This window comes from Tachysurus vachellii, chromosome 12 (genome assembly GCF_030014155.1).
Source record: "Tachysurus vachellii isolate PV-2020 chromosome 12, HZAU_Pvac_v1, whole genome shotgun sequence".
In the NCBI taxonomy this organism is placed as follows: domain Eukaryota; kingdom Metazoa; phylum Chordata; class Actinopteri; order Siluriformes; family Bagridae; genus Tachysurus; species Tachysurus vachellii.
In genome coordinates, this window is record NC_083471.1 from 17,569,672 (window position 1) to 17,582,850 (window position 13,179).

General features: G+C 38.4%; 1 protein-coding gene across 1 annotated transcript in view; it reads right to left on the minus strand.

Moving 5' to 3' along the window:
• The window catches only part of adgrv1 (adhesion G protein-coupled receptor V1), a 119,697-nt gene that overhangs the window by 40,407 nt on the left and 66,111 nt on the right, over window positions 1–13,179 (minus strand). The window contains exons 80-84 of the mRNA XM_060883885.1: window positions 12,887–13,071; window positions 10,830–11,079; window positions 9,237–9,376; window positions 8,737–8,897; window positions 8,505–8,605 (exon numbers count right to left, since the gene is read on the minus strand). Of these exons, the coding sequence (XP_060739868.1) occupies window positions 8,505–8,605; window positions 8,737–8,897; window positions 9,237–9,376; window positions 10,830–11,079; window positions 12,887–13,071 (837 nt within the window). The remainder of the gene's footprint in view (window positions 1–8,504; window positions 8,606–8,736; window positions 8,898–9,236; window positions 9,377–10,829; window positions 11,080–12,886; window positions 13,072–13,179) is intronic.

The window sequence follows — 13,179 nt, forward strand, 5'->3', positions numbered from 1 at the left end:
TTAGCAATTAGCTTGAAGTTCACCGTGATATGGAGCAGCAAGGTCTTGACTTGTACAACGTGCCTCCAATTTCCCTAACACAAGGGAAAAAAGGTGCAAGGCTCTGACCAGTTTGAACCAGACATCAAACTATATAAGGAGAATGAGTCAGATGATTTACGTCAAACTAACAAGCATGTGTCCTATTAGATTAGAAGAAAATGGCTGTTTGATTTGGCAACCCAGCAAGGCCCTTGTTGCTTAATCTGATTGAGTCGTGGGACCAACGTGCTGTTTGGATTCACTTGCCTGTGTTTGTGTGAGTGTGGGATTGCAGTGACACACATACCCACGCACACACGTCTCAACATCAGTAACGGAAGATTCTGGGATGTGGGATGTGAATGTAAGGGACCTGGACAGCTTTTTCTTTCTCTTGGCTTTCTCACACATCCTCCCTCCCTTCCTCCCTCTCTTCCTTGCTCGCTCTCTCTCTCTCTCTCTCTCTCTCTCTGTCTCTCTCTCTCAATTCTTGACGTAACCTGGGGCTGGCTCCTAACGGTAAATAAGTGGTCAGGATAAACTTGCTCACATGCGTCACACAGAATTCGGCCACTGAGTCTGTCTCTCAGGGCTGAACAACTGAGCCAGGGAGTTTAACTTTCTGCATTTATAAACAAAAGAGTTTATTCCATGACTGCAATACTTTCACTTCCTGTAAGACATGAGCACGTAGTGAAGGGTAGTGTTTATTCTTGTCACTTCTTTGACCTGTTTCCTGTCTTGGGGACAGGATTATTATAATTGCAGTGTTGACAGGCCAGGAACAATATTTCTAAAAAAAAAAAAAAATAGATTTCCGTTGATAAAGGTGTTGATATGATTTGAAATTGAGTTCAGATCACCAAAGGATGTGTGCTTATGCCTTGGCTTATGCTGTTTCAACATGATAATAGAGTAAAATACATATGCAGGCAAATAAGAGCCATGTTATGCAGACATACAATAAATGTACTTCATATAGGGACAAAATTACTATTACATTTTCTATTCCAGAGAGACAGAAATGCCAAGAAACACCACTACTAAGATCATTGGTGTCAAAGAATCTCAAAGTGCAGCAGTTCCATCAACAAATGATGCATAATGATGGTCATGCTGGGAAAAACAAATCTTATGATAATATTACAGTTAGAGAGGAAGCTGCATTACAGACAGCAGATCTGGTGAAGTTCTATGAGTGAAAGTCAGGCTAATTTACAACCCTACAAAGAAAAAAATGACTCATTGACTCATTGATCTACAGTCAACTGTGGAGCCGTGACCCTCAGAATTCAGGACTTTCTCTCAAGTCCCTATTTTTCTGAGAAAAATGCCTACGGTGTCTCGAGGGAAATTTCACCTGGTTAGCCTTTAGAGCAATGTGTAATGTCTAAACAAAAGAAAAAATAGCCCTGTGCAACCAGAACTGCAAGGAACGGCAAAAACAAACAAACATATAAAGTCGATATAATCTAATATTTAAAGTAATTAACAAGTAGAGTCACTACATATACACACATATACTCAGTACACACTACAGTTCACTCTGATCAGACATTGTTTAATTATTTAACAAGTTAATATCCTACAAAGGGTCACAGAGAACCTGGTGTTTGTCCAGGGGCAAGGCAGGGGACACAATGGACAGGGTGCTGATTCATCACAGTGCAAAATCACTCATTCACACACACATTTACACACACTACAGACAGTTTAGAGATCAGTAATGCAGGTCTTTGAACTGAGGAGGAAACCCAGAGTAAACTGCTAAAACACAGGCATTAAAAACTCCACACACAGAGGGAGGTGAGGATCAAAACCCCAAAACCAGGAGGTATGAGACAAACAGATTAATCACTAAGCAACCAAAACCTCTGAACCATCGCCCCCTAACAACAGACCTGAAAGTATATATATATTTTTTAAAATGTTATCTTTCACTATAGTTCAAATAATTGGCCACTTTATTACATATTCAAAATAAAATTACATATTCAAAATAAAATTTACAACTTCCATTTCAAGGACCATGTATGCACCATCTATATTATTTACAAAAATGATGACAAATTTTGCTGTCTGGCTGTTTTGCTGGCATGTTTTTAGGTTCGTTTTTACAGAACTGTTACTGTACCTCAATGCTGAACTTTATCCTGGTGTGAATAGTTTAGTCAGTATGAGCATGATGTAAGTTATATGCTATGACCTTCACTGTCCTCAAATCACCGATGAGAGATTTTGGAGCAGTGTGTTAGACAAGGATGTCCACCACCATCATTAATACACAGATTGAGGAAATACCTTTTGGACTGAGACTGGTGATTATTCCTCCAGGAAATTTCCAGAAACTTGTAGAACCTGTGCAGGAAGCAGTTTTGGTTGCTTGTGGTAGCACAAAACACTTGTGATTTAATTATTGGCCATTTAAATGAATTGTTGTACTATTACACAAAATACTGCTGTACAAAGTCTACTTACTTATCTGTGTTTCTTTGAATATGTGTGTGCCAGACATTACCTTTAATTACTACATATTTACTCAACTTAAAACATTCAATCAACTTACAGTACATTTATATCTTTTTATACATGAGAGCAATTAAGCGTTAATAGCTTTGCTATAGAGCTCAACAGTGGCAGTTTAGTGGACCTGTGATTCGAACTCACATCCTTCCGAACAGTAGTCCAACTTTGTGTTTATGCTACTGTGTTTATTTATTATTAGAGAATAAATAAACCTGCAGCAGTCATGTCCCGTGAACTGGCCAAAAAAAAATCTAATTCCATTTGTATAATTATTTAAACATATTAAAAATAAATTGAGGGCCTTGTTAAATGTTATCAGCTCCTTTAAGCTTTAGATTTAAAGCTATTCTCTTCTATGTACCCTTATGCATTGCCTGTCCTGGTTTATATCCCACACTAGTAGTGAGAAACAGTACAGTATGTACTATAAGATATAATCCTTATGTAAATATTTGATGTTGTGACCTTACAAGTAGCTGCAGTGTTTAGAAATCTCTGAAAAAACCTGTATACAAAATTCTGTCGTATCGGAGTTAAAATGTTTATATTGTGAGCGTGATATAATCCCAGACTTGAGGAGCTGAGACGCTGAGACGCTGCTTTTTAAATGTAAAAAAGAAACCAGGCTTAGATCTCGCTTTGAATATCCACTCACACACTCAGACCCCTATTTATGCTCCAGACATGTACATGTTTATGTCTCTGTGTGTCCTTGTATCTCTATACCTTAGCACCGACACTGAGTGCAGCTTGCATACATATGAAGCTAAAGACCTTTTTATTGCCTGGGCTTGCTAGCTAATTGCCCTAGTTAAATGTGTTATTGCCGCTCATATGAAGAGCCCTAGCCTTGATGACACACAAAGCCAGGTGAGCTTTACTGGGTAACTTTCCACTCACTACAATCTTCAGTTGTGAGAGGTAGGACAGAAGGAGAGACAGGTGGCTTGACCTCTCCAGCTGATTCTGATCTTTTTTTTCCTTTTACTTTTTTTTAGGTAACCCACTGTTGCCCCCTGTGTAACCGATGTAGATCAATGCTCGGCCAGCTGCCAGACTGCATAGTTATGATCTGTTTGCCAGCCAAAACGTACTTATCAAAGAAATCAGTGCAATCCTTTACCAGCTGACAGAAAGGGATGTATGTATGAATTATTAAAAATCTGATAAATCTGATGAAATTTCTTCAAGCACAGAGCACTATTAGTGAGTAATTACAAACACAGCCAACCTGGGATAAGGTGCTCAAAGCTAAGTGACGAGGTTGACAATGCTGCAGCATCAAATTATACAACAGTCTGGAAAAAAATATGCACTTTCCAAATACTTTGTACTTATTATTACTGGAAAAACTGAGTTATGTGTAAGAGTCTCAGTGCTTCACAATGATTATCAAGTGGGAATGCTAAGTACTGAGAGCAGATTTTTCTTGGCTGCTAACATTCTCCTTAGAAAAGCAGAGAATGATCAGAAATCAAATCGAATAGTGACTCATGATCAGAGATTTTATTGATTAGTAACAATATAACCTAAAAAATTAAGTTGAGAATATTTGTTATTTCAATGGAATGACTTGTGGGTGAGTCTTAATAATTGCTGAACAGCTGATATACCTGGTGCCCAGCATGCCATTTACATTTACGGCATTTGGCAGACGCCCTTATCCAGAGTGACTTACATATTTTATAGAACTGAGCAGTTGAGGGTTTAGGGCATGACTCAGGGGTCCAACAGTGGCAGCTTGGTGGACGTGGGGTTCAAACTCACAACCTTCCATTCAACACTCTAACCACTAGGCTACCACATGCCATCATGGATGCCCATATGCCCATATGGATGAGCCACCACTGCCTTCCTGTCCTGTCCTGTCCTGTAAAGATGTAAACCTATTAAAACTGAATAATTATTTTATCAATACTCTGAACATCTGACATATTAGTAAAAAAAAAAAAAAAAATCCCAGAATCAAATGCTCAAAATCAATGTTGGGTGTGTTACAACAGCATGTATGAGTGACACAGATTGACCCTGTCCTCGAAAACCTTAACAAGAACTGTTAAAAGACTAAAAGGATAAAGTTCAGAAAACAACCTTAATTCAAGGGTACTTCCATTTGTTATGACTGAACTGTATGTCTTTAATACATACCTTTCAGAAAATCATGTGTAACTGATGACTGCCCACGGTTTGAATAAGTCACTTGAGATTCTAATATATTCCTGAAAATAATACACCAAGCTAGAAATTCTTGGTATACTGTAGTTAAAGGGCCTAACGTGGTTCTAAAGGTGTAAAACCTTTCCTGCTGTAATGCTAAGTATAAACGTGTCCCAGTGAAGTATTGCAGTGGATCACACTAATCAAAAAAAGCTGATCAGTGTATGAAAAACACACTGGCCATAGTTCAGCCACAGCTCAGTTACAGATTTACACATGCATGAATTATTTTGCTGAAAGCAGCTCGCCAGATCAGAGAATAGCTAAAGAGGAGAGTTTTTACTTCACTTTATTTATGCGCTCTCTTTTGATTTGCAAACTGATCCAGACTAACTGATCTTTGAAAAGACAAAGAAGTATAATCTCCACAAGTAAAGTTCAAAGCAGACATCTTATGTTTAGAGTCTATGACACTAGTCCAAAGTGGTAACTAAAAGCATAATGAATCCGAATCATTTAGATTGATAGTGTAGTAAGCAATAATGTACTGTTTAAATGACAAAGCAAAAATAAACAGTCATTCAGTCACTAGCTTCTCTTTTTTTTGTCATTTTACTGAGAAACAGGAAAGTAGAAACTCCTCTGGCCTCTAAACTTTCTCATGTTGGGAATCTTTCAAAAAACTAATAAAAAAAAACTTCATAAATTGCAAAACATTTCTCTTTGATAACAAGAAAATATCCATTATTAGTCTTTTATCGTTTATGTGGAGGGGGTGTCGTATATGTCCCTGCGTATGCGCTGTTACTATAGACATGACTATGTATAACAAGCGTAATACAATAACAATGTAATACAAGCGCATTAATATTATCACTCGTTACAGACAGGGCTGCTGTCAGAGCAATGCAACTACAGTATATGAAATAACATACACGTATTTTCTGTAGATATCAGAGTTCAACTGTGCTGTTGCATAACTTCATATATTTAGTAAAAATAAAATATAAATTCCTCATAAGATTTGTGTAGAATTATCGCTTCCCCTTTATTAAGGAGCCGAAAACAAAACCACTTCAAACTATCTATAAATTAATCGTTAAAAATTAAGCATTAAAAGTCTAATCCACACCTTTGCGAGGAAGGAATCTACCTGGTTTTACCTGGCCCATAAGATCCCATGTATATACATAGATAGACACAGACATAGATTTATATTCCTGCCTTACAGTGCTAGATGAAATATTTTTTCTAAAGCAGTAGGCAGAAGAGCCTTATGCTTGCTCCTGCATTGGATCAGGACCAGTTTTTTTTCTCTCTACCCTTTTCCTGTAACCTGCTGTTCTGGGCTTAAGCTGTACCAGTGACATCATGTTGTGAAGTTTCTGAGGTCATGCTGCTCTCATCTCCTTTGTATAATAAACTCTGACATCTTTTCTGACATCCTGAATTATGTTTACTGCCTAAAATGACTTTAGACTCACTGGGCCGTTTTTTTTTTTTAGTACCAAACAGATTTTTGAAATATCCAAATATCCATGTGTTGACACTTCCCTGTTCTCATGTGGAAAAACAACAAATCAAACAAACTCCACATTCAAATGACACTGCGAGAATCAAATCTAGACCTTTGGTTAGTTTGGCTGTGCAGGGACTAATGATACGATGACAGAGCTGGCCAAGAAAACATCGGAGCAGCCAAATACCACAGGATTGTTGATTTACAGATAAACCATTCAAATGCATGACTATATATAGAACTTTAGAGACAACACACATTAGTACAGAGTGCAAAATCAATCAGAAATGGTTTCACTGCCAGTTTACTGATAGAATACCCAGTACATTTTTTGTTGACGCTAAAATGTGCTTAGAATTCTGTGTAAGTTCGTAATATTTCTTTGTAAGCCTTTTTTTATATTTTTTTTTTAATAGAAATTCTAATTTTCAATGATTACCCTTGGGACAATTGATTAAAAAGTCACTTGGGGAACTGCACAAGCTTTACGTTCAGGGGATGTATGGAATAATTTCCCACTTACAAAAGAACCATAAGCACAGTTATAGTTATTCACAAAAAAATATAGAATGTGTAGCCATTTTTTTCTTGTTTAAATACAAAGCATTAAAACGAACAGCACAAAAGCAGACAAGAAAGACAAGTTTGAGCCTGTGTCTCTGTGATGACCACAGCAGCTAAAAAGGCCAGCATGGAATTTTCCATTCAAAAGAGTTCGTGATAAGAGAGAAAAAGCAAAAAGATTTAATGAATAACAGAATGCATACAGGCTTTTTAGTGACTGCCTTTTTGCTAAGACCCCGAGCATCTTCATGTTATTCAGCTCCGTGATATTAATTCAGGGCCAGTGGAAAATCCCCAATCTGGTTAAGCTCACCTGTTCACAAGCATCAGTCCACTAGCCACTTGCCTCCCCCTCTTTTTCCTCTGGTTTTATGGGAAGGGAGACTTGAGATAGCAGGGTTGTCACCCTGGTAGCCCATACGGTCTTATTTAGATGTGTTCATTCAAGCTGTTATCATGTAATTCCTAGAAATATCTTTCTACGCCAGGATCACCTAGTCAGCAGGGGTTCGAAAAGAAGAATACATGGTTCTACATTCTGCATTCTTTCAGCTTTCTGAATAACCTCATGTTATTTGATTTATTCTGCAGTCAAATAATGGACAGGATTAAGGTGCAACGTAGTGAACTGATAAGCTGAAGTTCATTTGGTTCAGTGTAGAAGAAAGCAGCAGATTTTTGATATACACGGCTTCACCTGGAGATAAACATGAAGATTTTTGCATGAAGCTCGGACCTTCATTATCATAATGCAAATAGACACGTTGGCTGTTTGTTCTTTCCAACTTCTGCTTTCCAGTTTGGCCCACTCTGACCTCAGATTCTTGTCCTTTTCTGACAGAAGGTGAGCCGGACGCGGTCTTTTCCTCTCGTTATAGCTCATTCGCTTCAAAGTTTTAGTGTGTTATGGATTCTGAGATGCTTTTCTGCTCACCACGTTTGCAAAGAGTGGCTATTTAAGCATTTCTGTGAGAATGAACTCTCTCTATCACAGTGTTTCCATGCACAGAACTGCCCTCACTGAACGTATTTTCTGCACCATTCTGTCTAAAAATGAAAGTCAGAGGAGATCTGTTTCTGAAATGCTCTGTCAGTCTGTCTGTCACCAGAAGTCATGTCACGATCATGACATCACGTTTTGTTGATTGATGTGAACTGAGCTGTATGGGACTTCTAGATGTGTTCCTAATAAAGTAATTGAGAAATTGTGGATTTCACTTATAGTTATCATTACAAATGCATTTCTTGCTATGTGATGTGCTTATGTGTGATAATGTGTGGCCATTCAGCTGTATTTGTTTGGCTTTGTTAGCTATATTCTGATGTCACGTGTGTAATAACACACTGAATGTCTGAATCACATGGAACAGTCACTCAGCTGTTTGTTCTTATTTATTATGAATAAAATGATTCAGTTAAATACTTTTATTTAATTATATATGCTACAAATAGTATTTACAGAAAAAGGACTTTTAACCCCTTTCTGTATACAGGTTACTTTGTTGTGTCTGAGTTAAAAGGAGGCACAGATTTGTGCCAAAGCTTGCTTTGTGTCAGCAAACTTCAAATGTCATGCAGTCTGTGGCACCAGCCACGTCATTGTAGGTGGGTTCATTTCTGACCAGGAAAATAGCAACTGGGCAAAAACAGGAAAAAACTGCAAAAATAAACCCTATTACAGACAAAGAAAAAGGGAAACGCACAAAGCAAGTCCTACCTGTGTCCCTAAGCAGGCCACCATCATGTGTGTGAGCAGTTTGGCAGCAAACATGGGGAATTTGGAGCACAGCACATGAGATATGATGGCCAAGGCAAAGCCTGGCGAAGGAGACACGACACGTTAGAAAGCAGATTTGTAATTTTTGTAACTAAAGAAAGAGCTTTAGGAAGGCAAATCTTAACTCGCCAGGCCTATTTCAATGTGATTAAAGAAATAATCAGACTCGAACCTGAGATGCAGATGAAGCCTGCGGTGTAGAAAGCCTCGTTATATGAAGACAGAGAGCCGATCTCAGCGGACGCTGTGTAGATGGACAGATGTGAACAGGCACACTCGACAAAGTTCTGGCTGTCATCTATCACTCGACAGAACTGACCATCAGACAGCCAGCTAAAGAAGAGAACCAATAAAAATAAATGTCACACAAGTTTTAACTGAATATACGTCATTAGAACAAAAGATTTCATAAGAAACCAATGTCCCCACAAGGATAGGAATAATGATAGCAGAGATTTGACCTGGGGGGGGGGGGCATTTGGTTAAAACGCACAAGAAAAATGACAGCTTGTAAAAACAAACAAAAACACATGAACGTGCTTCCTTTTGGTTACAGAGGCCAAAGATTTAGGTGTAACATAGATTTAAATAACTGCATTATTATTTGTGTCAGTCAGGTCCTCAATGTGATAGTTCAGTAAGTGTGTGTGTGTGTGTGTGTGTGTGAACCACCTTTCAGCTTCCTGGTTCCACAGAAGGCACAGGGATTGACGGGGTTTCGCCCGGCGGTCTGGTGTGTGTATGCGGTAAACCACCTCTTTACCATCTGCTAAAGGTCTGGACTCCCGACCCTGAAGACTAACAGAGAATACCTGCACATACATGCACACAAACACACACACACACACACACACACACACACACACACACACAGACAGACACACACACAAACACACACACACAAACACTGTGTACTGCAAAAGCTATATATGGTCGAAATGACAATAAAAGCTTTTTCACTTGACACAAACACACACACACACACAAATAATAACAAACTGGCTAGGTTTATATCTATGACCAAATACCAAGAATATACAAACAAAGTCTTCTGGGAAATTGCAGTATTGACAAACTGGAATTGTGCTTTAATATATAACACGTGTAAATTACAAATACAGCAAGCAGAAAGAAGGAAAGCAGCATGACCCAAGTGAGTGACTGCTAACTGAGTGACTGAACAACACTGCCTCCATCTGGACAGTTGTTTAAATCCAATCCACAGGGTCGCTTCATTACAAGGTTTTGTGCTATAATGTATTTCATGGATCAAGTGTCTCAAGATTCGTGTGTGTTACTTTGTAATAACAATTGAAATAAAGCTGCTAGCTTATATACTGTGTTTAGAGTCTCATAAAACTGAACATCATCTTCTTCTTCTTATGAAGTGATATTCAGCATTTTTTTACTGAGTATTTAGGATGTGTCTGTTGTTAAAATACCTATGCACTTAAGTAATGTACAAAGTTTTCCACCAGAGAAATAAAAATCGACGTCTGATAAGTTCGATCAGTATAAACAAATAAATTATTTTATCGCCACAAATCTGATATAAAATGAGTCAGGACGTTTCTGCCTCTGTTGGGATAAACATACACAGAAATGTAATGGTTGAAGATAACACCTTCAAATTTTAGAAGCTTATGAACAAGCACTTCAGGCATCTCAGAGAACAGAAATGGGTTTGATATTATCATCTATTTTGGAACTAGAAACATTATTTTGAAAAAAATAAAAGTTTTTCTTTTTGTGGAACTTTTCTATAAATGTATTTCCCTTAGTAGTCTAAGTAACAACAGAAATACTCCTAACAGGAAAACTACAAATTCTTAAAGTCCTGAGTGTAGTTAATATGTCATTAATCACTGCTGTGGAGTGTGACAAAAGCATTCAGAGCTGAACATGGTCACAAGCACAACAGGTACAAATTCCACTTTTTGGCTTTTCATTTCTGCAGTGTTTTTTTTTTACTTCCTTAAAGAAACCCCCAGCTGAAATATGCCTGGGATCTAATGTAAGCTTCCTTACATAAAAATAAAGCACAAGCTTCCTGGTGGAAGTATTAATAAAATGTAATGAATCATTAAATTAATAATAAACATCTATCTCAAAACTGAACAAGCAGTTGCTAGGAGCATCAGGAAATGAAATAAAAATGTATCACACCCTTTCAGCAGAATTACTCATGTATGAAATAATCTCTGAAAATGAATTCACACAATTTGCCTGCTGATTTGAAAATGAATCACAGTTGGCTTTGCTCACCTTGTTGTTGAGAGCGCTGCCTTTTGTGTTAGTGAGGAACCAGTGCTCAGTGTGGTACTCAATGAAGTGTAATTTCTGACAGGCAAGAAGAGACATGCCACCCCCAGGCAGAACAGGTACCTCCAGCAAGGCATCGGGCAAGGTGACGGTATCGCTGTTCGTACCTGTAAAGGTGTGTGCGTTGATGTCTGTGGGATACCAGTGGTATGCTGTGATCGTGAAGTAAGGGCATGTGTCCAGGGTCTTTCCTCTGTAGAAATGGTACAGACGAATCAATTTACACTTTATATACCGTGTGGGTCAAAAGGGTTGATTTTAAAAGTGGAACAATAGAGTTATATGTAGGGCCTGATGTCAGGTCCCTCAGTAAACAAAACGCAAGAGAAATTCTTAAATCAATGGATTTAAGTTTGCTTTATAACTTCTATTTATATTATAGCAGTATATTTCTGTCATGTTCTGTAGTAGATTTTAACACCATTTTCATGGTAAATAATTCAGGAAATGGTTAAAAAAGTTCAAGAAATGGCATTTAAACAATATGACCATATGTTCTGCTGTATACAAGGTCTCCTACACACACACAAACACACACACACACCTGCAAAGAAGGAAAATGGGGACATATGACATATCTACAACTTTTGGGGACACTGTTTCCAGAGGGGATACAGAAAAAATAAACAGTGATTATGCACTCTCACACACACACACACACACACACACACACACACACACACAGACACACACACACACATTAGGGTGATCTCTGGACTTCTTTCTTCACACTGGTGATCATACAGTCTCTCCTAGCTTCCTTGTTTAAAACAATAATAACCTGGCTCCATTTGGTCAAAGACAACACAAGACTTAAAGGCAACTTTTAGGCTGGGATAGACTTCCATCTTCCTCATTGTGTGTTAGAAAGACTATAAAGTATGTCCCTCTAAGTGGAGATACTGGTTCATTTATATAAGAAAAAATCCATTACACTCAGTGCTTTGTCTTTGTGTAAATAAACCTAGATTTCTTCAACCACCCAGCCATCCATTTTCCGAACCGCTGGTCCTACACAAGGTCATGAGCTGGGAGACTACCCCAGGGAACTCAAGGTACAAGGCAGGGGGTACCCTGGATGCCAGTCCACTGCAGGGCCTGATGACATTCACACACACGCACACGCGCACACGCGAACACACGCACACACACACACACGCACACACACACACACGCTGGACAGTTTAGAGATGCCAATCAGCCTACAGTACATATCCTACTGGGAGAAGAAACCTATCCTACAATCAGCCTACTGGGAGAAGAAACCAGAGTACCCGGAGGAAACCCCTGAAGCACAAGAAGGATATGAAAACTCCACACACAGGGTGGAGGCAGGAATCAAACCCAAAAAGGCAAATAGTGAAATGTTCAGTATTACAGGCTGACAGACTTGTGTAATATAACTGATTGAATCGGTTACATTAACCTTATAAATTGGAGTCAAGTAATCCAGTTACATAATTGATTATTTGCAATAAAATGAACAAGTGCATTTAACCTTCACCTGAACCAATATCCTGAATGGGTTTATGATTGGCAGGGAAAAATAATTTGCATACCACAGCAGAGATTTCTGCCCTGCAAGTGCATAGATCAGATTCAGTAACGACCGTAAAACATCAACTAAATAAATCATACATTTTGAACTGAAACAGCAGCCATCAGGAGAATTACTTAACATGTTCCATGAATTTGACTGTTTATATAAATATTAACAGAAATTAAAATACAGTATTCAAAAGAGAAGAACAGGACTTACAAACAATTCAGCTGGATCTATAGCTAAGTGATGATCAGAATTTAGGGGGTTGAACAGAATATGATTCATGGTCTGGTAGTGACCAGATTATACTAGATATGGTCATATAAATGTACAGCACCATAACAGCCATATTAGGATTGATCTGGCATTACTGTTGGTTTATAAATTCAAACAGGTTTTATGCAAAATTTTTGGTCCAGCTTGTTAACTCATGCAATTGTAGACTTGAAACTCTTACCTCTTATCATCAGTGCTGCACGGTGTGTCGCTAACCAGCGAGAAGGCAAAACGCTCGGCTACTGTTGCCAAATAGCTCAGGCCTCGGGTGTCTGTGCGGCTCGGCTTGGCAAGGGTGCAGAGGAGGTCGTAGGTCAAAGCGCGGCTGCTGTCTTTCAGAGGAGTCTGCTCAGCCTCGCTCAAGATCTCGATGTAATGAAAGTCACGATGGACATGTTATATTTTCTGACAAATCTTACCTACAATATTACCTTTATGTAAATGATTCCCTGCTGATCAGCTTCATGTTTAATC